The sequence below is a fragment of the Tiliqua scincoides genome, chromosome 2, assembly GCF_035046505.1.
Source record: "Tiliqua scincoides isolate rTilSci1 chromosome 2, rTilSci1.hap2, whole genome shotgun sequence".
NCBI lineage: Eukaryota > Metazoa > Chordata > Lepidosauria > Squamata > Scincidae > Tiliqua > Tiliqua scincoides.
The window spans coordinates 18925241-18945027 of record NC_089822.1 but is presented as its reverse complement, the minus strand read 5'-3'; the positions used below and the strand labels follow the sequence as shown (position 1 = coordinate 18945027).

Here is a 19787-nt window from a genome sequence, read left to right as displayed (position 1 = left end):
CAGCTAGTTAGAAGGCCCGGCAGCAGCGCCTTATGACTCTCACTTCAGCTGGGAGAGAGGCCTGATAATGGGCTAGATACTCAAGGTATCACTAATTGGGAATGCTTTGCACCTGTGCCTCTCCAGTTCAGGGACTCAGAGCAAGTGACCGACAGTGACCTCAGGTGGTGAGACCATTTTCCAGAAATTCTGGCAGAAATAACGATAATCCCTGTCCCCTGCTAACTGGACAAAGTGGTGTTCTCGTATATTTAGCAGGGGGAGAGCAACTGTCTCTCTTCACCCCTGAATGACATCTTTTCCAGTGGCTGTTGGTGTCTCTTCTGGGTTGCGGGCCCGGGGGAGGGGGGGAAACAGCAAACAATTTTTGTTTAGCTAGGAAAACCACTGCATGAACTTTTGTTTTTAAGTATATAAATATTCTTAGTAATTCCTCATAGTGCATTCTAAGGTCCATAATACATTGCAGACACTAGGTGGAGAACATGTCAAAGTCTTCTTGTATTAACCAGCTCCTTGTTATGCCAGAGTTCTTAAGGCAGAATGCCCCCCCCCCCAAAAAAAAATGAAACATGGAGTATGCAATGCCCTAAGCATATACATGACTACATGGTGCCAACTTCCTTTCACATCAGGAAACCCATTGCACAGATTACCATCTGTAGACACAACTGAGCTTTCTTCATGATGCTCCTCTGCAGCTTGATCATTCAAACAAATTTACATGCTATGCAAATGTTTATAGAAGCTTACATTTTTAGGAAATGCTAAACGATACAGCATGTTCATAGCATAAAATAATTTTGAAAGAGAATAAGAGAAGCAGATAATTACTTTGACAACTAAATCAGAAGCCAGAACTTCCTTGGTTCCTTGGATCTGTGCTCCTGCCTCTCTATAATGATCATCAGAGAACTTGGAAGCTTCTCCTGCGCCCGATTCCACAACAACATTAAAGCCTTGTTTAACCAAGGCTTGCACTCCAACAGGTGACAAAGCAACCCTCTTCTCATTCTGAAAGATCTCCTTCGGAACGCCCACAGTCAGTTGCTTATAAGGAATACCTGTAAAGACACCGAAGCAAGCAGCAGTTACTTCATTCATTTTTTTCCAAAAGCTACTGAACAATAATACAGAAGGAGTGTTTCCATAGTCCAATGCTTCAATTAAAAACCAAGAAAGACTACTTTGATTTTTTAACAATTTCTGTACAATTGTTAGGCTCTTGTTAATAGCTCATCTCTCAACTACCAATGAGTGGTACTTCAAGAACATTTTTAGACATTCATAATTAAAGGAAAAAAAATAGAATATGCAAATACTAACAGTCCAATCCTACTAATGTTTTCACAGAACCAAATCCCACTGAGTTGAACTGGACCTACCCCTAAGCAAGCATGCACAGGTCCGTAAATTCATAATAAAAACCATATACGCTTGAGAGAGTTTGACAAATGTAGTACTATTTATATCCCACTTTTACAGCAATATCTCCTGTAACTTGGGGAATGCATTCCTGGTTTAGGAGACTTCATTAAGAATAAGCCAGGAAACTGGCACCAGTTGATCCACACAATCAGAAAACACTGCTCCCATTAGCTGCAGTTGCTATCCATCACACCCAGGACGAAGAACCCAGTAACAAACTTCACTAAGGGCACAATCCTAACCAGGTCTACTCAGAAGTAAGTCCTATTTTGTTCCATGGGGCTTACTCTCAGGAAAGTGTGGTTAGGATTGCAGCCTAAAGGAAGTAGTGTTCTGGGAGATGATATAGTACGATTACAAATATTAACATTTTCATGGTGTGAACCCTTTGCAGCCTGTTTATATATGTGAATATATTTCAAACAGGTTACAACAGTAAAAACCAAGCATGCATGAGTAAACTCCTTACTGTTTTACAATCACATGTATGTCATTTTGGGTGCAAAGGTTTTTACAATCTTATTTTGTATCTTTATAACACTTCTTGCAATAGGCTCATTCCATTCTTTCCAGACAGAAGATTTCAGCTAAGAAACAGCAACTTACTTGAAGTCAAAAAATGAGTCTGCTGCTGAATTAAGATTCGAAGTCATGTTTCACAAGATCAAGTTCAAAATCTCAGGCAAGCTTCCATCAAAGGCCATGGCTGCTCCAGAACACTGGGACAGCAATCCTCAGTCCTCACATGTTGTAACAACGGAATACTAATGGATGTGAAGTCATCTCCCCCCACTTGGGATAACAAAAAACAAGGGCTAACAACTCATGACCACCCAATAGGTGGTGTCAATAGCTTCACATACGATGAGTTTAGGAACACAGGGATTCATGATCTCATGGGTTCACATTGCATTTTTCTCCTCCCTTTCAGGAGCAGACTTTGAACATGAGCAACAGGTCAAACAATGATTGAAGAGTGGTAGTTCACCTGTCTGTACATTTATCTGTTTATTTTGACTTTGGAGTTCTTCGTTTATATATTCCAATCTTCGTGTAAACTGCTTTGTGAAGATTAACCCATTTCTACCCAGCCCACAGGTATATACACATTTGATCCCTGTTACATATATGCAAAGTTGGGCAGAAATGGCTTTAAGAAACACCAGCAGCAATCATAATAGAATAATTTATGGCAACTTCCCTGAAACTATTACTAGGCCCTACAGCTGATTCAGAACAAGAGCATTCCAGATAAATCACAAGTTTCTAAATAAGCCACAGACTCACAAATGTGCATTTGACATATCAATATCAACACAAGAGCATTATATCTGAATGCAGACAAGTCATGTTTTGTCATTCCAGCACCAGCAAGGTTGAGACACATTGCAAACTACAATTTGTAAAAGGCTGCCAAACCAGAATATCAAATCATGGCTTAAAGTTGGTTTGCAAAACACAGCCTCTGCAAACTGGAGTTTGCCATTACGTCTGATATACAAACCATTAACAAACCACCCCTAGAGGCTTCTGTACCACTGAGACATTAGTATATTTATGGAACTGAATGCTCAGCAGACAGAAAACAAAAGACAGCAAGCAGCTCTGAACTGTTCCTTTGGCATATATGGAATTGTCTCAAAACCAGGGTTACGGTTCTTAACTATAGTTAGCACATACTGTGGTTTGGTATATCACCTGAACTGAGGCAGTCTTTACCATCATACTCTGTCTCAATTTGTATGAAAGATCAGGGGTGAACTAGATACGACTATGGAAAGAATGAGTTTGTTTTCATTCATTCACCTCTTTCACACATACAGCCAGGGTGTGGTGGTCTAATAATAAAGGAGTCCAAAAGAGCAGCACCAAATCCCTCTCAGATGCTGAAAGCAAGATGGGAGGTGAGAAAAGTATTTGGAGCAACAGACTGGAGTGTGCCAGTTCAGCACCCCATGACTGGGAGCTAGGACATGTGAATCATCATGGCTCTATCACAGCTGTCTGATTCATAAAGCAGAGAGTTATTAACAAGGGAGTTGAGCCCATTCAGAAGCATTAAAGATGCACAACGAAAGAGGCTGTCTAACTGCTCTGTTAAAATATAGATTGCTTCTCCTCCCATCCCTTCCCTCTCTCTGAAAGCAGGGTAGACTAATTTCTCAGCAAAACCAGGCAGATTTGCCTCTCTCTAAAAAGAATACTGAAAAGTCAATGTCTCTGCCACAATACTGACATGATAGTGGTATCACAATTCTTCCAAAAATCAAAGAACCATATCTAGTTCTTGATAGCATATGGTTGGCACATTATTTGCAAATTTACATTCTTGTCACTGCAAGGGTGACATGAAAACACAGCAAGGTGAAAGGTACAGTGATTTTCTGAACATTTCAGATCAATAAGAATTTAAATTTAAAGTCTGTTTCACTGGAGTCTCAGGCAGAGACTGAAAAATACTATACACTCTTCCGCCTTTATAAGAACTGTCACTACGCAGATATTCACTTACTTACACATACTGCACATATTAAGATCATCCCTCTTTATCCATATCAAAATGTTTTTATTATAAGGATTTGGAATGGTATGGGGCAGGGGTGTCCAAACTTTTTGGCAGGAGGGCCACATCATCTCTCTGACACTGTGTTGGGGGTCAGGAAAAAAGTTCAAATTTGAATAAATTTACATAAATGAATATATTAGAAATGGAACTTATATGAATGAAGGTAAGCTCAAGGCTTATGAAAGGCCTTTCCTTTGCTGCTGCTGCTGCATCACAGATGTGGAGGGAGCCCTCATCCCACAGCTCATGCAAGAGGTTGAACAGTTGGCCGTCACACTGAGAGCAGCTGCAACAGGCCAGCGCAGGCTCCAGCAAATCTCCGGAGGGCCAGAGGCTCATTGAAGACTGGGAGCTCCCTGAGGGCCAGATTGGGAGTCCTCGAGGGCTGCAAGTGGCCCCAGGGCCGGGGTTTGGGCACCCCTGGTATAGGGTAAAAGGATAATATTTCTCACAAGAGGTAAGGTCTACCTAACCATTTTATCCAACGAGTACACTGCCCCTCAGCTTTGAGCTCTAGAAACAGAGAAGGGGACAAATTTGCCTGATGGGCCCAAAAAGGAGTTCCAGGAAGTCAGATCATATTTTAGATTTCTCTCCTAGGTAGGACAGAGATCCAGAAAGGCCCCCTTTCTCAGGTGTGCTCCTGCAGGCTTTACGGGAAGAACTCCTCAGGACCCTCGGAGAATAGAGAACAGCTAGGGTACAGGCACCCGCTGTGTGAGACACAATACCAAATGAGTAGCAGGTCTACTGGCTATTAGGTATTTAGAATGATTTGGGGTGGGGGGAACACAACCTGGAATGGTTTTGGAATGAATTAGAAATTTTCTCATTTATATGAATGTCATAGTTGTAATCATCCAGATTTTCGCTATGTTTTCAGGAAAAGATTAGGTATATATAAAGGGGGAAAGGGTGAACTAACAAGAAAATAACTTACAAATAACTTAGCACCAGAAACAAAGGAAAGGAAGAAGACAGAGCCCTCTGTCAATCACCTACATGTATCTTGGGGAGTGGTCTTTAACAAGGGCAGGGATCAGATTAGCACCTAGGAGGTCCAGAAAAGCAGCTACCTTAAAGACTACTCACTACTTCTAAGATGGAAAAATGCAACAGGAAAACATGGTACCTATTTATCAACTTACTATAGCAACAGCTTCAGAAGAAGCTGCTCACCTTTTCTCAGGGTTCTGCAGGAAGACGAGATGACAGCCTGATGGAATGAGGTGAAATGAAGACAAAAGATACAATAAGAGGCGTGAAGAATGTGGATCAAAACATTTCTATTCACTATGACTGTATTCAAATGTTACCCCAAAGTACAGTTTGGTTACAGAAACAAGCAGACACAAGCCTTGAGATGGTACACTCCCTATCTCCTGTGCACAAGGGATCAGGAGCTTCCAGTCCTGGTTGTCACCAAGCCACAGTTTGCCCACAAACCCAATCCTGATTTTAAAATCCTGAGTATGCAATCCAGATAACAGACTCCATACTTATCCAGGTTTCAACAAAATATCTGAAACTCTGGTTTGCACAAACCAGGATCACAAGCCACATTTTATCTGGATTTGAGAATCTGCCCTAACTGTGGTTCAAACTAGGGTGGCAAACCCTTGAACAGCATTCATGGTGCCAAAAGTGACATCATTAAACAGATGATGGCCAGAAATAAGCCCTTTGTTCTGATTTAGTAACTCATTCGCTGCAAATGACAGAAGAGAAATCATATTTTCAAGATACAGGAGAGACGAATTTATCACACTGGAGGAGCCCAATCATTTAAGTAGGCTGTCACTTTACAGTACAGTAGCTGCAAAGTGGTCTGCAGATGCCTCAGCAGTACTGCTGAAAGAGCTGCTTGTGTGATAACTGGGCTCTCCCAGCACCATCTCCTTCTCTCACCCCTTTTGGTCCGCCCCTTTCCCAATTCCCCTTTCCTTGCCTTTTCTTATTATCTCCCTCCCAGAGCTTCAGAAGAGGTAGTACTGGGAGATGGACTGGATAAAGCGCTTCCATGGGCTGGATACAGACAATGAGCTTTATGTTTGACATCCCTGCTTTAGATAAAATGGCAAACCAGGACTTCCTGCAAACTAAAATTAGAAGTTTCTAATCTCCTCCTCCAGGGACTGTACAAACCTGAAGCTCAAGCTTGCTCATTCTCCTACAGCCAAGACCATTATTATGGTCTAAATGGTCTAAAAAGACAAAAATTCAGTGCTGCCCTTGTCTCAAAAAATAAAACAGAACAGTAACGAAATGGAAAGACAGCAAGTCTACAAATATGATCACTGTTTCCATTGCACAAGAGAAACCTGTGAGACTTTTTCCCACCAAGTGTCTCTGAAGTCAAGCACCTGGAACAGATTTTTAATCATTTCTAGGACTATATTTCTACAGAACACGCAATAGATTCAGAAGCAATGGTTTAATTCATTGTGTTTGAGACTTGTTCCTTGGGGCATGGTACAACTGGACATTTCTGCTGCATTTTTGTATATAAAGTGTTTTAAAGCTCTATTTTCCCCACTCTGTTTCACAGCCAGCCTACTAACACATCCAGAGGAAAGACTTGGTGCCCAGTCCATCTAACTATCCAGCACCGGTGCAGCCACAATTCAGCCCCAAGGTAAGGGAACAAATATTCCCACACTTTGAGGAGGCCTCTGTGACTGCCTCCCCACCACTGAAGGCAGTTCACAACCCATTGGCACAGCTGCACCAGCCCTGGAAAATTGGTTAGGTTTGGGACCTTAGTTGAAGACTGCCTTTTTCCAGCAATTGCTAGAGACTGGTCACAGCAATAGCTGCCACCACTGAGGAGGAAGGGGAAAGAAAGAGCTGGGACCAGTTACCAGCCACCATACTGTTGCCAACCTGCTAAGTTTCTTTGGGAACCAAGTCATTTACTGCACCCTCTCTGAGGAAATCAGGGAAACCTGAAAGGAGCTCTTCTCATTTTATCCTATTTAGGTTAGGCCAGAAGGCCATGACTGATCCAACATTACTTAGCAGGTTTCATAGCTGAGGAGGGATTTGAACCCAGGGCCCCCGGTCCAAGAGTTAAATGTTTAAATCCATGGGGGGTTAAAAGGAGATAAATAAAGCAATGGTGAAACAGAATTTGCCCAATTCCAACACCTGTATTGAGAGCTTGTAAAGTATGAGGAAGGCCAAGTCCAGTTGCACCCAGTTTCCTTGACCTTAAGCCATTGCCAGAGACAGACTACAACAGTTGCTGTCTCACAAGATGCACAGAACATCCATTCCCATGCTTCTCTAAAAAGGGAAGGAAAAAGCAACCAAAACACCAGAATGCCACTGATTTTCACTTTCAGTTTTTCCTCACAGCATTTTTTTAATCTCTTCTTAGTCATACAGAGCTACCAATCTGCCTCCCTCCTGTGTGCCACACAACATGGAAATCTGTCTGTAAACACAAAAGGCATAAGTATAAACATGTATTTCAGTGACTTAATCAGACAAAAATCATGCCCATTTTATTCCAACCAAAAGACTTCAATGCTCTCACAGAGCAGAAGCCTCCTACAATGTAACCAGGATTCTGCTTAGAACACAATAAAATCACTAAAGTGAATTTTGAATTTTGCTAAAATACATGATATCTGTCCGTTCTTAAAAGTGTTCACCACTCAGTACTGAGGCAGTGGTTCTTAAACGTTTTAGCACTGGGACCCACTTTTCAAAATGACAATCTGCCAGGACCCACCAGAAGTGATGTCATTAACCTGGAAGATGTCATGGTCAGAAGTGACATCATCAAGCAGGAAAAGTTTAAAAATTTATTTAAAAGAAAGAACCCTCCTAGCCTTCCCAGGCAGTTGCTAATCTATTTAAAAAAAATTCCTCACACATCCCCAAGGCTGCAATCCTATTCACACTTACACAGGAGTAAGCCCCATTGACTATCATTGTTAAAAGCATATCCATGATAGCCTGTACAAAGCACAGATCTGTAACATTTGCCCAAATGCAGTTACATACCAGGGTAGCATCAAGTCTAATAGATTAATATAATACACATCGAAATAAATGAGGACCCACCTAGTGGGTCCTGACCCACAGTTTGAGAAAACTACTGTAGAGCGGGGCTGCTCGAACCATGGCCCAGGGGCTGGATCTGCAGTTTGGATGAACCCATTCACCCGATGAGAGGACCTTTCTGTTCCACCAGACACCATGTGTAGTCCTCCTCAATTGGGGGACAGGACACTCTGGGTGTCTGCCTGCAGCATCCCTGTCCCCTGATCGTGGCACATGGGCAGAATGGAAAGATGCAGTCCAAAAAAGGACTGCATTTCCGTTGCACAGAGGCAGCAAGGGCTACTAGATTTAAAATACTGGGTTAGATACTCATGTGGAAATAGGGTGAATCAGGACCTCTGAAAGCAATTTTATCAAGAGGTAAAAAGTTTCTTTTGGGCCTCCCCTTGAATTTCATGCAATCATTGGATCATAATTTCTACAAATTACGTTATATAAAATTATGCAATCTTACAAAGTGCAAATGCTTGTCTTCATACAGTATATGCAAACATCTTTTGAGACCCCAGGAAATTTCTAGCAACCCTCCATTGGCTCCTGGGCCCCGTTTTTGACCCCTGACCCAGGAACAGTGTACCCTCTGAAGCCCTCCTCTCATGGATCCTGGGCGGAATGTAGTACTGTTCTGCATGTGGTTGGGCCAGCACATATGGAAGAGATTACACCACCAGGTACTGACAATTTTGTGTGCAGCGTATTGCTATCCAAGCACAAAGCCCAGTAAAGATGCCAGGCATATTTCTGTGTGCAACAACTTCACACCATCACTTCCACATGCATAAGCCCCCGTATGAGATTAGAGGGCTAACTTGCGATAAAAGCCATGTTTCACAAGAGACATTAGGTGACAGGAAATGAGAAGTCACAAAGATATGCATTGTGTCTTGGGACAATTGCGCTATGGTGTTTCATATAAGAGTTTGCCACATGTTCCTCACCGAAAGCCAACAGATCACATAGGGCCCACTGCTTCCAAACCAAGATACCTCACAATGTACTCTACTACAGGGGTCTCCAAACTCTGGCCCAGGGGCCAGATGTGGCCTGCGACAAGCCTCTATTCAGCTTGTGCAAGCCTCTGGACCCCTGCAAGCCTCTGGCAGACTCAACTGAACATGACTAGAGCTACGCTTCAGTTGTGTCTGGAGAGTGTTCTGAGGGCTGGGGAGGCCATGTGTCTCCCCTCAGAATGCCTTCTAAAGGCCTAAAAACATCACTTCTTGGGTTTCTTAAAAACCAGAAGTGATGTTTCTGGGTCATCTGAAGGCCTTAGGCTTTCTAATGTATTTACTTAAATTTTAAGTTTAAAATTTATTTTTCCAGCCCTCGACACCATGCCAGATATTTGATGTGGCCCTCTGACCTAAAAGTTTAGAGACCCCTGCTCTACTGCAAAAACATTAACATTTGATAACTACTGCGAAGTTTTTAGGTATTGTTGAAACAGACATCTTTTACATCCTACTGCAGCAGAAAAAAAATGAGATTTTTTCCAAAGACACCTGGAGAACTTGTTGTGCTAGGAAATGAAACCAGTTCTACCAGGCTCTAACTTTTCCTTACTAATGGACCTCAACCATTTTAGTTCAGAAATGCAGTTATTTGCTGCATTTACATCCTGCCTGCCTTGAGTTCCATCTTGGTAGGAAGAGCAGGTGGGATTCCCAGACAGCTTCCCATCCCGGCATGGGTCAAACACAGACCTGCTTAAGTGCAGCAAGATGGCTGCCATGGACTTTCACTAATACCTTCACTTCCTGCCAATTTTCCACCAAGACTGTCAAAGCAACATCAAAAGAAATTGTAAGATTTCCAGATCTACAAGAGCAAAAAAAATATACAGTGATGTAAATTTAGTAGAAACACAACACGAGATGTGCTATTACAGTAACTAAAAGAGACACATTTTTAAATTATAATGAAAGCTAAATAAATATGCAGTTTCTGCATTTCACCCTTTAAACATACATCACCATCATAATCCCTTACTTTTCTATGACAGTTTGAGAGTACAAAGCACTTCATGCACATTAACTCCAATTGAAATAAGAATCAGTTCATATGCTTTTATATTATATTAAAGTTCTCCTAAGAAACAGCACAGTCAGTCAAAGGAGGAAAATACCCAAGATGAATGCTTACCTTCTTCAACAAGTGTTTGCTTCTCTTGCCCTTCACTTCTACTCTATAACAATTTTATGTTATTAAAAAAGGAAAACAGTGGGCTACTGTATCCATAATTAAAAAAACCCCTTATCTTACACCACGTCTCAGTTATGTTTCATATGACGCTCCAATGATACCTTATAAGAATACTGGACACATTACACTGTGCAACGGGAAAATTGTTTATGTTGAATTTTTAATGTTTCTTATACAATTCAGAGGCACTAATTCCAACAGTAATCTTGGAGGTTTCTGCATCTTCAAAATTTAAGTTATGTTAAATTGTGTGTTTGTATCCATCGTATTGCCTAATGCACTGTACTGTAATATACTTTGTCTAATACAGCTGCATCGGGTAAATCACGGTTAAACTATCGATACTATGCAAAAAAAAGTGACATTTTTAAGTACCGTAGATACTCGACTATAAGGCGAAAAAGTTCTTCCCAGAAAAGCAGCCTGAATCATTGCCCCGCCTTATCTCCAGGGCAGGCAAGCAGCAAGGGTGGGGGGGAGGCGAGTGAGCCAGCCAGTCACTATTGTGGGAGGGGGCAAGTGATCTTCTGCTGAGAGGAGGCTGTGCAGGCTGGGGCTGCTGCTGAGCATTCAAAGCTGCCTGGGGGTGTGGTGTGGGTGTGCTCCACGTGCTCCTTCAGGCTGTTGCCCAGCTGCAGAAGCTCCAAGCGCAGGGCAGGGCAATTGCCACCGCAGCCACCAGCAGCCCTCCTTGCTCAGCACCAGCACCCACAGAGGCATCTCTGGAGCGGCAGCCAAGACAGAGCAGGAGACAATGAGCTGTGTGTGGGAGGGGGCGTCTGACAAGGGAGAAGCAGTCATTTGAAACTGCTGAGTCCATCTCCTCTTTCCTTCTTGTTCCCCCTTTCCCCCTTCCTACTGTATTTAAACTTCAAGCACTCCATTGGAAAGCCCAACTTGCTAACCCCCTTCCCATCCCCCCACAGATGAAGTTGGACAGGGTGGGGAAGGGGGGAGAGTGATCTTTTTAAAGAGAGAGAGAGAGAGAGAGAGAGAGAAAGAGGCAGCCTGCAGAAGGCTGCACCTTTGTTTCTCAAGCCATTGAAAGGGTTAAGTCCATCTCCTCTTTCCTTTGTTTTTGCCCCCTCCCCCTTATTGAATCCAAACTTTAAACTCTCTGTTGCTAGCCCCTCTCCCCATAATCATTCACCACTAATGAAGTTGTACTGGGGGGGGGGGAGAGGAAGAGTTAGTGTGTGAAAGAGAGAGCACTTAAAATAGTTAACTTAAGGCTACAATCCTAGCCTCACTTTCATGGGAGTAAGCCCAACTGACTAATAAGGGACTTGCTTCTGAGTAGGCATGCCTAGGATTGGGCTCCCAGTCTATTCCCTCCTCTTGCTTTCCTCTCCACCTCTCCCCTTACTGTATACAGTCACACTTCAGTCTCTCCTTTGCAAAACTTTTTGCAAACCTCCTTGCTAACCTCATTTCCCCCTATCCTCACCAATGAAGTTGGACTGGAGGGGAAAAGTTCCTGCATTTGAGTATGTGGGGGGGAGCATCTGTAAGAGAGAGAGAAGCAATCTCCCTGTGTGTGTGTCCTTTTCACTGGAAGAGTCCTGGAGACCTTGCAAAGATGCAAAACACAGGAAAAGCAGAGAGTATAATTTAAAGTAGTATTATTCTGCAGCAACAAGTATTTTAGCCATAGCCATAGATTTTAGCATGCTGGCAGGAGCTAGGAAGCACTTGCAACAGCTGCTTATGTAGTAAGCTTTTAGGAAAGCATGCTTGCTTCTGCAGTATCCCCCTGCCAGGACCTCCACACGAGGCCCGGAGGTGCTGCTACCCTTCCTCCAGAGGGTCTACTTCCAAGTAAATCAGGTGCAACTATGTGCAGCTGCACTTGCTCAGTCACTCCTTGTTGCTTGTCTCTCTACTGTGAACTGAATTGCACACTCCCAGTTGTGTGTTCTACATAGAGCCTTTGGCTTAAGGCACCAGGCACTTTAAAGGAGGATTTCATTAATGGTTCTACTGGTATGCTGTTTCCAGTGTACTTAGAGACCAATCCTAGGCTTATCTACACAGAAGTCCCATTAAAGTCAATGAGGCTTACTCCCACGAAAGTGTGGATGGGATTGTGGCCTCACTCTGATAGTGTTTACAAGTGGTTGTTGAGAGAACAATTTAAAAATTTAGTGAATAAAAATGTATCTTAGTTTTTAATAAATTAGAGACTATTTTTAATACTGTTTTTGCTATACTCTGTATACATACTATGTATTCAGAATACTATGTATTCTGCTCTCTGTATACTATGTATACAGAGTATAGCAAAAACAGTATTAAAAATAGTGTATGTATGTATAGATGTATACATACTATGTATATATACTGTGTTTTTAATAAATTAGTGACTGTACAGTTCTTAGGTAACAATTACTGGGAGGTTATTTTTCAGGATCTGGCCTCGGATAAAATCAGACAAAATTATAGTCAGACACCTCCCTAAGTTAAACCCCCGACTCATCCAAGGGTCATAGCAAATTCCATGATTTTAGGCTCAAAACCTGCCCTCGTCTTATCTGTGAGATCGACTTATAGGCGGATATCTGCGGTACTTGGGCCAAAATTAATAAAGATATATCAAAATGCTCAGATAAACACAATGTTGTTCAAATTTTTTTACTGTTATTCGTCTAGCACTTTCTGTTACATATCATGAAGCATATAATCACCAAAACAATTTTGCGGGAGCCCCGCAAAATTTTGCAGGAGCCCCCTTGCACACTTGGTTTTCCTGGAGGCAAGGGGTATCCTGCTCCCCTCACCTCCAGAAGGTCCTCTGAGCCAGCAGAGGTCGTGGACATCTGTCCGCAGCCTCTACCAGGCTCAGACTGAGCTCTAGAGCTCAAAGCACATCAGGTTTCTTTGTGAAACCAGAAGTCACATTTCTAATGCCTTATAAGGCATAGGGAGGCCCAGGGAAGTCCCAGAGGTAACCCCCGGTTCATGAAACCAGAAGTTATGGAAGTCAGAAGTCAAAATGTGTTTTGAGCTCTAGAGCTCAGTCTGAGCCTGGCAGAGGCCATGGTCTGATATCCATGGTCTCTGCTGAGCTCAGAAGTCCCCCTGGAGGAAAAGGGAGTCAGGCTCCTTTCGCCTTCAGAGAGTTCAGACCACAGGTATAGGCATTCGTCCATATCCACGGTTTTGGTTATCTGCGGGGGTTCTGAAACGGATAGATAAGGGGGCACACCTGTATTCTCCTTTGGTATCTAGAGAACGTTTGCAACATTTGTACATTGAACATTCATATAAACTAACTGAGCACCAACAAAAAACCAGGAGAGGGAAGAAATCAGATTGACCAGTGTATCAAGGAAGGATCAAAGAAAATAGCTGAGATAGGGATTTATTAACCTATGTTCTACCCAAAAATGTATGGTTTGGTAAAAATAAGGAAGGTTTCATGTGCATTTGCACACTAAATCTACACCCTGAATACAAAACTTACACAGATTCACCTGATTTGTTTGAATTAGATCAATTAGACAAATATTTGCTGGTCTGCAGAAATATTTTTATCAACCTATCTGCTTGCTCTTATCTAACTAGAGCAATAGTCCAGCAAGCTTACTTTCCTGGAATGACAGGCTGCTTTCCCTGGGAATGGCCATTTGAATGGCTGGCTAACTAACATATACATGCCATTTCAAAGTACACTTTGTTTCTTGAAATATAACACCCATCTCTATAAATTATAAGACAAAGGCCTATCATGGCAACAGGCAAGGTACGTATAAAGAGAAAGCTTGTATATTGCAGACTCTACAGAGTTCAGTTCAGTTCAATCCCTTGCGATATCTCTGTCAATGGGAGCTGGGCCATCTAGCATCAGTAAGGACTTTGCTCTCACAACACATTTTATTTTCTCAAAAAAATGCACCATATTTTCCTGACAAATGTAGATGGCAACCAATCATTTATATAGGAGAAAGGTGTCCATTTGAAAACAACTTCAGAAGAATAACCAAACCTTCTGACTGCCTCTAGATACCAAGATTATTAAAAAGTCAGACTGCTCTTATCTGCATAGGCCTACTGCTCCATTTACATAGCCTTAAGCCAAGGTTTTGTTCCTCAGTATCACTAGGAATGGATCAAACTGTTAGGATGATGGAAGGAAGGTAGAAATGGGCTTTTGCATATGAGAATATTTAACTAGTTCATTTGAAATCATGCATTTCTACTGGAGTCACATACCTGGTTTGACTGATGCCTGGCACCAGAGTATCTGGTGAGTGCGGAACGTCCGCAAGCAGGGTGCCTTCACAGTCTTCACCTTGTGACACACGGCATTGTTGAAGAGCGGACTGGAACAACTAGTAACAACTGTACGCAAAAGGCTTGCCATGTTGCCCAAGATCACAAAAGCAGGGCGATCCTGCTAGGAAGCTGCACAGCTGTCCTGCTGTATACAAAACACACCAGAAGCCTGTTGAGCAAATAAGGGCACCAAACACTTGGAAGGGCACAATGTAGCTTATTTTATAAAAGAGAAAGAGACTAGTATCATGCTACTGTTCACATCCAGACTCCACATCAGTTTGGCAAGTTTCATTACCCCTTCTCTGAAAAGTGGCAGCATTTAGTGGTATTTTTAGATGTTTGGTATTTTAAGAATGCATCGAAAAGACTATTTTAAGACAGTACAACATATGGATTTACAGAGTAATGCTGTCTCAGAAGTTCATCCCATTGCATTTAATGAGAATTACTCCCAGGTAAGCGCATGCAGAATTGAACTGCTAATATGATCATATTCTGATAGAAATCTTAAAAGTTGAAATTATATCTTCTCCAACCTAGGCATATTTTATTGAAGCAATTTCATTTTATTTTTCTAGAAGTCACTTCCAAACATGAGATTAGCCTTCTCGTGTTGGACTTAGTTGTATTCTTCCCCTATAGAACCACCACACACTCACTGAATAAAGAATAATTTATATTAATTCATGGCTATATACAATCACCAACTTTAAAGAACAATACTGTTATTAACCAGCAACTGTACTTCCAAGGATTTTGAGTACATGCCAGCAGCATTCAGATCAGTGAGGGTTTTAGTCATGTTTTTTAATCTATGCTACATATGTGTGAGATAAGGTTAAATTGAGTAATATGCATTTATGATGTTCTTCCCTTGAAAACAGAGATATTATAATCTTAATCTATGAAGACAAAGAAAGGTAAAAAAATCCATGTTGTATAAAGATATCAATATGACTTAAATATAGCACCATGCACCCCCTCACTAAAATAAGGTCTCACAAACAAATACAGCTATTTCTTAATGCTGATATTAACCAATAATATGTGCCTCAAAAATTAATGTCTTCTTTCAGAAATCTACTTACTTTAATGCAAACACAGCAGCATCCAAAAGACTGAAAAAGTAATAGTAACCTGGGACACTCAGCATAATATAGAATTCATGTAACTTTCAAAGCCTGCATATTCTCACTGCAATTTGCAACGCAAGTTGACTTAATAACAAGCCAATATTTTTGGCTCTTAGGTGACCTAACCTACCAACACACAAAGCATTTAGTACCTAGCATATTTGAGATCCATAGTTGCTTCTTTTTTAAAAAAGAAAAATTCTCTTAAACACGAAGTTAAACACAGCATTCTGGATTTACAGAATACAAAGAAACGTGGGCAACATTTTAGTTACTTCATTTTTAAAAAAAATACTGAATTACACCAAAACCTTACCACCACTGCAGAGCTATTCAACAAAGAAAATACTGTACAGTTCTAATATTCCAATGCAACTCTTCCCCAGTTTGAAGTCAAAAAAGTTTCCTACAGGCAGATACTAAAGCAATTGCCATAAATAGAATACACTGTAGCAGTGCAAGAAAGACCCATGCCACGTACTCACATATTCAAGATACCTAAAAAATACACTCCCCCATAACAGGAAAAAAAATTTAAGTATTTGTGACCCCTTTTGCCCAAACAAGTAAACAGCTGGCAGATTAAAATATTTCCCTAAATGAATAATGTGCATTACCACGTCTTCAGGAAATTCGAGAAGCAAGAGCCCCCATTCATTAGCAAGTTTCAATTGGCTGCCTGCTGAAGGCAACGTCTTGCATAATTTGCACCAGACACTCATGATTGGACACAGCTCTTTATCAGTCTCTAACCAGAGCCAGTTCATTCATTGAGACAGTTTTCACAATTCCTTCCCTCAAGAGTCATGAACTTTAGCTATGCAGCATGCTGTCACTGCCCTATCAAGGAAAACAGTTCACTGGAGCCTGAAACTGCAGGTCAGAGCTCCTGTGCTTTATGTCTTACATGTGTATGCATTTGAATGCCACAGTTTCAGGCTGTAATCTTAGTTGTGGGCTACACACTGAACTAGGAGTGAGTCCAACTGAAGAAAATGCAGCTTACTTATGAATAAACTTGTGTAGGGCTGCACTATTAGAGGGGGTGGGGTTACACTTGCAAATTCAAATTTTGTTCTCTATTAGTACAATATATATAAGTGCTTAAAACACACAATTTAACTTTGCAAGACAAAACATGGCAAAACAAGGCCATGCTAATCAGTTCTTCATTTTTCCAGAGACAAAAAAGGGAGTTAAAATCCTAGGAGCACATTCAAAGCAAGATACAGAAGAGTTTCCATCAAATGGTCTTATGTTTCACAACTACACATGGCAATTAATTCCATTTTTGAATGTGTAACCCACATGGTCCCATGAGCTCAGGATCTGAAACCATAGCCAAGTACACACATATCTAAAATGTCCATTAGAACAAACATGAGGCTGCATGATTAAATCTCCACTTTACAGCATCACCCTGAACACCAGCTCAAAAAAAAGGTTTATAACATTTCACAATAATGCTATCTAATCTCCAGACAATTGAGTTTTACAGTCCTAAGGCAGCTGCTACACACTGTTCTTCATACCCGCTCTGTGCAACTCCAGTAGAGAGATGCCACTCTCAAAAGGGGCACTCAGTCAATTCTAATGATCACATAAAAGAGGAAAGAGAAAATGTTTGAAGGCCAATTTGCAGTGCTGCACAAGGAAGCCACGCCTCTCCAAAAATCACAAAAGACAGTCAAGGGACATATGGTAGTGAACCATGGGCCAAGCACAACTCCAAGTACACTGGTGACAGTTTCAAGATAAACATCTTCCATTCATGTTTTATTGGTGTTTAGTATTGGAAACTTCACTGCAGTATGACTTGGCTCTTTGATATCTAATGTTAAAGGCAACCTATGGGAGAAAAGCATTCCCTTGGATTGCATCTAGACTGCAATAAATTGATGCAGACTGCACTGTGATCTCCCAAAGGAAGTCAGGCTATCATTAGCCAAAGGGCTACTCTGGCTTTAGAAAACTAAAAGAACAGCTAACAGTCTAATCCTATCCAAATTTACCTGGGAGTAGGCCCTGTTGACTATAATGGGGCATACGTCTGAGTAGACATGCATAGGATTGGGCTCTAGGACCTCTCAACAGGAGGTTGAGGAGAATCAACCTCCAGGAGGATCAGTGAAGACTTGAGAATTACAACTAGGCATAAATATTAACTAGCATCAAAGGGTAATGCTATTTCACATAAATCTGAAACCACAGCTTTAATCTGGTCCTGGGTGAGTTTTTGCTTCTTGTGGAGTCTTACCCTCCAGGCATCAGACTCACATCTTAAGATGAGGGTGTGTGCTACTCCCCAGAACAGACTAATTGCTTCTCTCCTTACTTTGACAGCAACTTGCAATTGCTTAAAATCATTTCTCTCAAGCTGGTTCCCAGATCCTCCACCCCTCCCCTGCCCTTTATGTCAGAGGGCCTCAGGAAACCTCGAAATGGGCCCTGGCCTAAAGCAAGGTCACTGACTCCATTCCGCCTGGCACATTTGACCTCCAAGTTGAGAGGCAGCTTTGTTGACTTTAGCACAACTGCTGCAACTCTCATCTGACAGGGGAGCCCATCTTGGGCTCCGGCATCCACTGCTGGTACCTTCCAGTGGATTTTTGCTCCCCAGCACAGAAGCTCAGATGACAGGAAGATCCATTCTGCTAGGTTTCTCCAAAGGTTGCTGGGTGCACATCTGGAGAACATGAGAATGCATGTGTGTGTCCCCATCACAGCCTTCTTCAGCTGGGTCTGCTGACTCCAAAGAATAGCAGGAGAGGGAAGCAGCTGCTTCAGCCTCCCCTTGCTGCAATCTTGGGAAGGCCCAGAATAGCAACAGTTCCGATTCTTTGTTTCCAGAGTCCTCACTGCGGGCTCTGCGTGGAGGGGCGGCGGGCTGCTTAACCCCTTGTGTCCCACCCCCACCCCCAGATCCTTCCAAAGCAAGGAGGAAAGTGGCGGGGGGGGGCTCTCCTAGGCGCCTTCCCCTTCTGCCCGCCGCCCTGCAACTGCAGCGGATGCAAAGCCCTTCATTGCAACACTGTTGCACCCGCAGGGTGTTGAGAGGCGAGAAGTGCGACGGTTGAACCCGGAGCCCCCGCCCAGGCAACCCCAGCAAGCAAGCCACGGAGCCTGGGGGCAGCCACCACCTCCCCAAGCTCCAGGGCCAAGAGCAGAGCATGCAAGGAAGGGGAGCCCCCCACCAGCACCAGCAGCTGCCTACCTCCCCGTCGCGCCCTGCCCTGCCCGCGCCTTCTTCCCGCTTGCAACTGCTGTTTGCTTTGACCTTCCCGGCTCGCTGCAACCGGCGCGAGACGGGAAGCACCAGCGGGGAGAGAGAGCTAGAGAGAGAGGGCGCGCGCGAGGCCCCGGCCAGATGGGGCGGGGCGCGCGCGCGCGCCGCTAGCAACCCTGAATTGCAGAAAGAGACTGGCTGGAGGAGGAGAGAGACCCAGGCGCAGCTTAGGTAGACGGCTCACGTGACCGAGCAGCCGTTCTCCACTCTGCCAGAGGAGGGGCGGCAGAGGGTCTCGAGCACGTGACGCCTTTAGAGCGCTCCCCGGGCAGGCTGGAGGGCGCGTGCAGCCGCCGCCGCTCTGCGTGTTCTGCCCTCCCAGCAGGGAGAGTGAGTGACAGCGGTGCTTTCCAGGCTGGGCCAGAGAGGCGACAGCTGCATGCCAGGGCCTGGGCGAAGTGCCTCTTCGTTCACCTGCGTGCACCTTTTGCATTTCAGGAATCAAGCAGCAGCAAAAGATTGTAGGTTCAAACAGTGTTTCTCAGGCTGTGGGTCAGGACCCACCAGGTGAGTCACGAGCAGGATGACCAGATGCACTCTTTTTTTTTTAGCCCCATCTCCTGGAAAAAAACTCAGATGTTCTCCTTTTCCCTGTGAGCTGGCAGCGCAGAGCCTTCTTGTAATTAATAAACTGTGGCTGCAATCCAAGGCACTCTTTCCTGGGAGTAAGTCTCATAATGCAGTGGTTCTCACACATTTAGAACTGGGACCCACTCTTTAGAATGAGAATCTGTCAGGACCACTGGAAGTGATGTCATGACAAGAAGTGACATCATCAAGCAGGAAAGTTTTTAACAGTCCTAGGCTACAATCTTACTCACAC

The 19787-nt window shown here is 43.0% G+C and overlaps 1 protein-coding gene across 4 annotated transcripts in view; it reads right to left on the bottom strand.

Moving 5' to 3' along the window:
• The window catches only part of NNT (nicotinamide nucleotide transhydrogenase), a 61030-nt gene extending 42051 nt beyond the window's left edge, over positions 1–18979 (bottom strand). The window contains exons 1-3 of one of the 4 annotated variants that reach the window (XM_066616346.1): positions 18893–18979; positions 14480–14687; positions 835–1064 (exon numbers count right to left, since the gene is read on the bottom strand). In XM_066616346.1, the coding sequence (XP_066472443.1) occupies positions 835–1064; positions 14480–14630 (381 nt within the window). In that variant the 5' untranslated portion in view covers positions 14631–14687; positions 18893–18979. Of the gene's footprint in view, positions 1–834; positions 1065–5173; positions 5185–14479; positions 14688–18892 lie in introns of those variants that run through there. The other 3 variants (XM_066616347.1, XM_066616349.1, XM_066616350.1) reach the window with 3 other exon arrangements.
• Between the last annotated feature and the right edge of the window lie 808 nt (positions 18980–19787).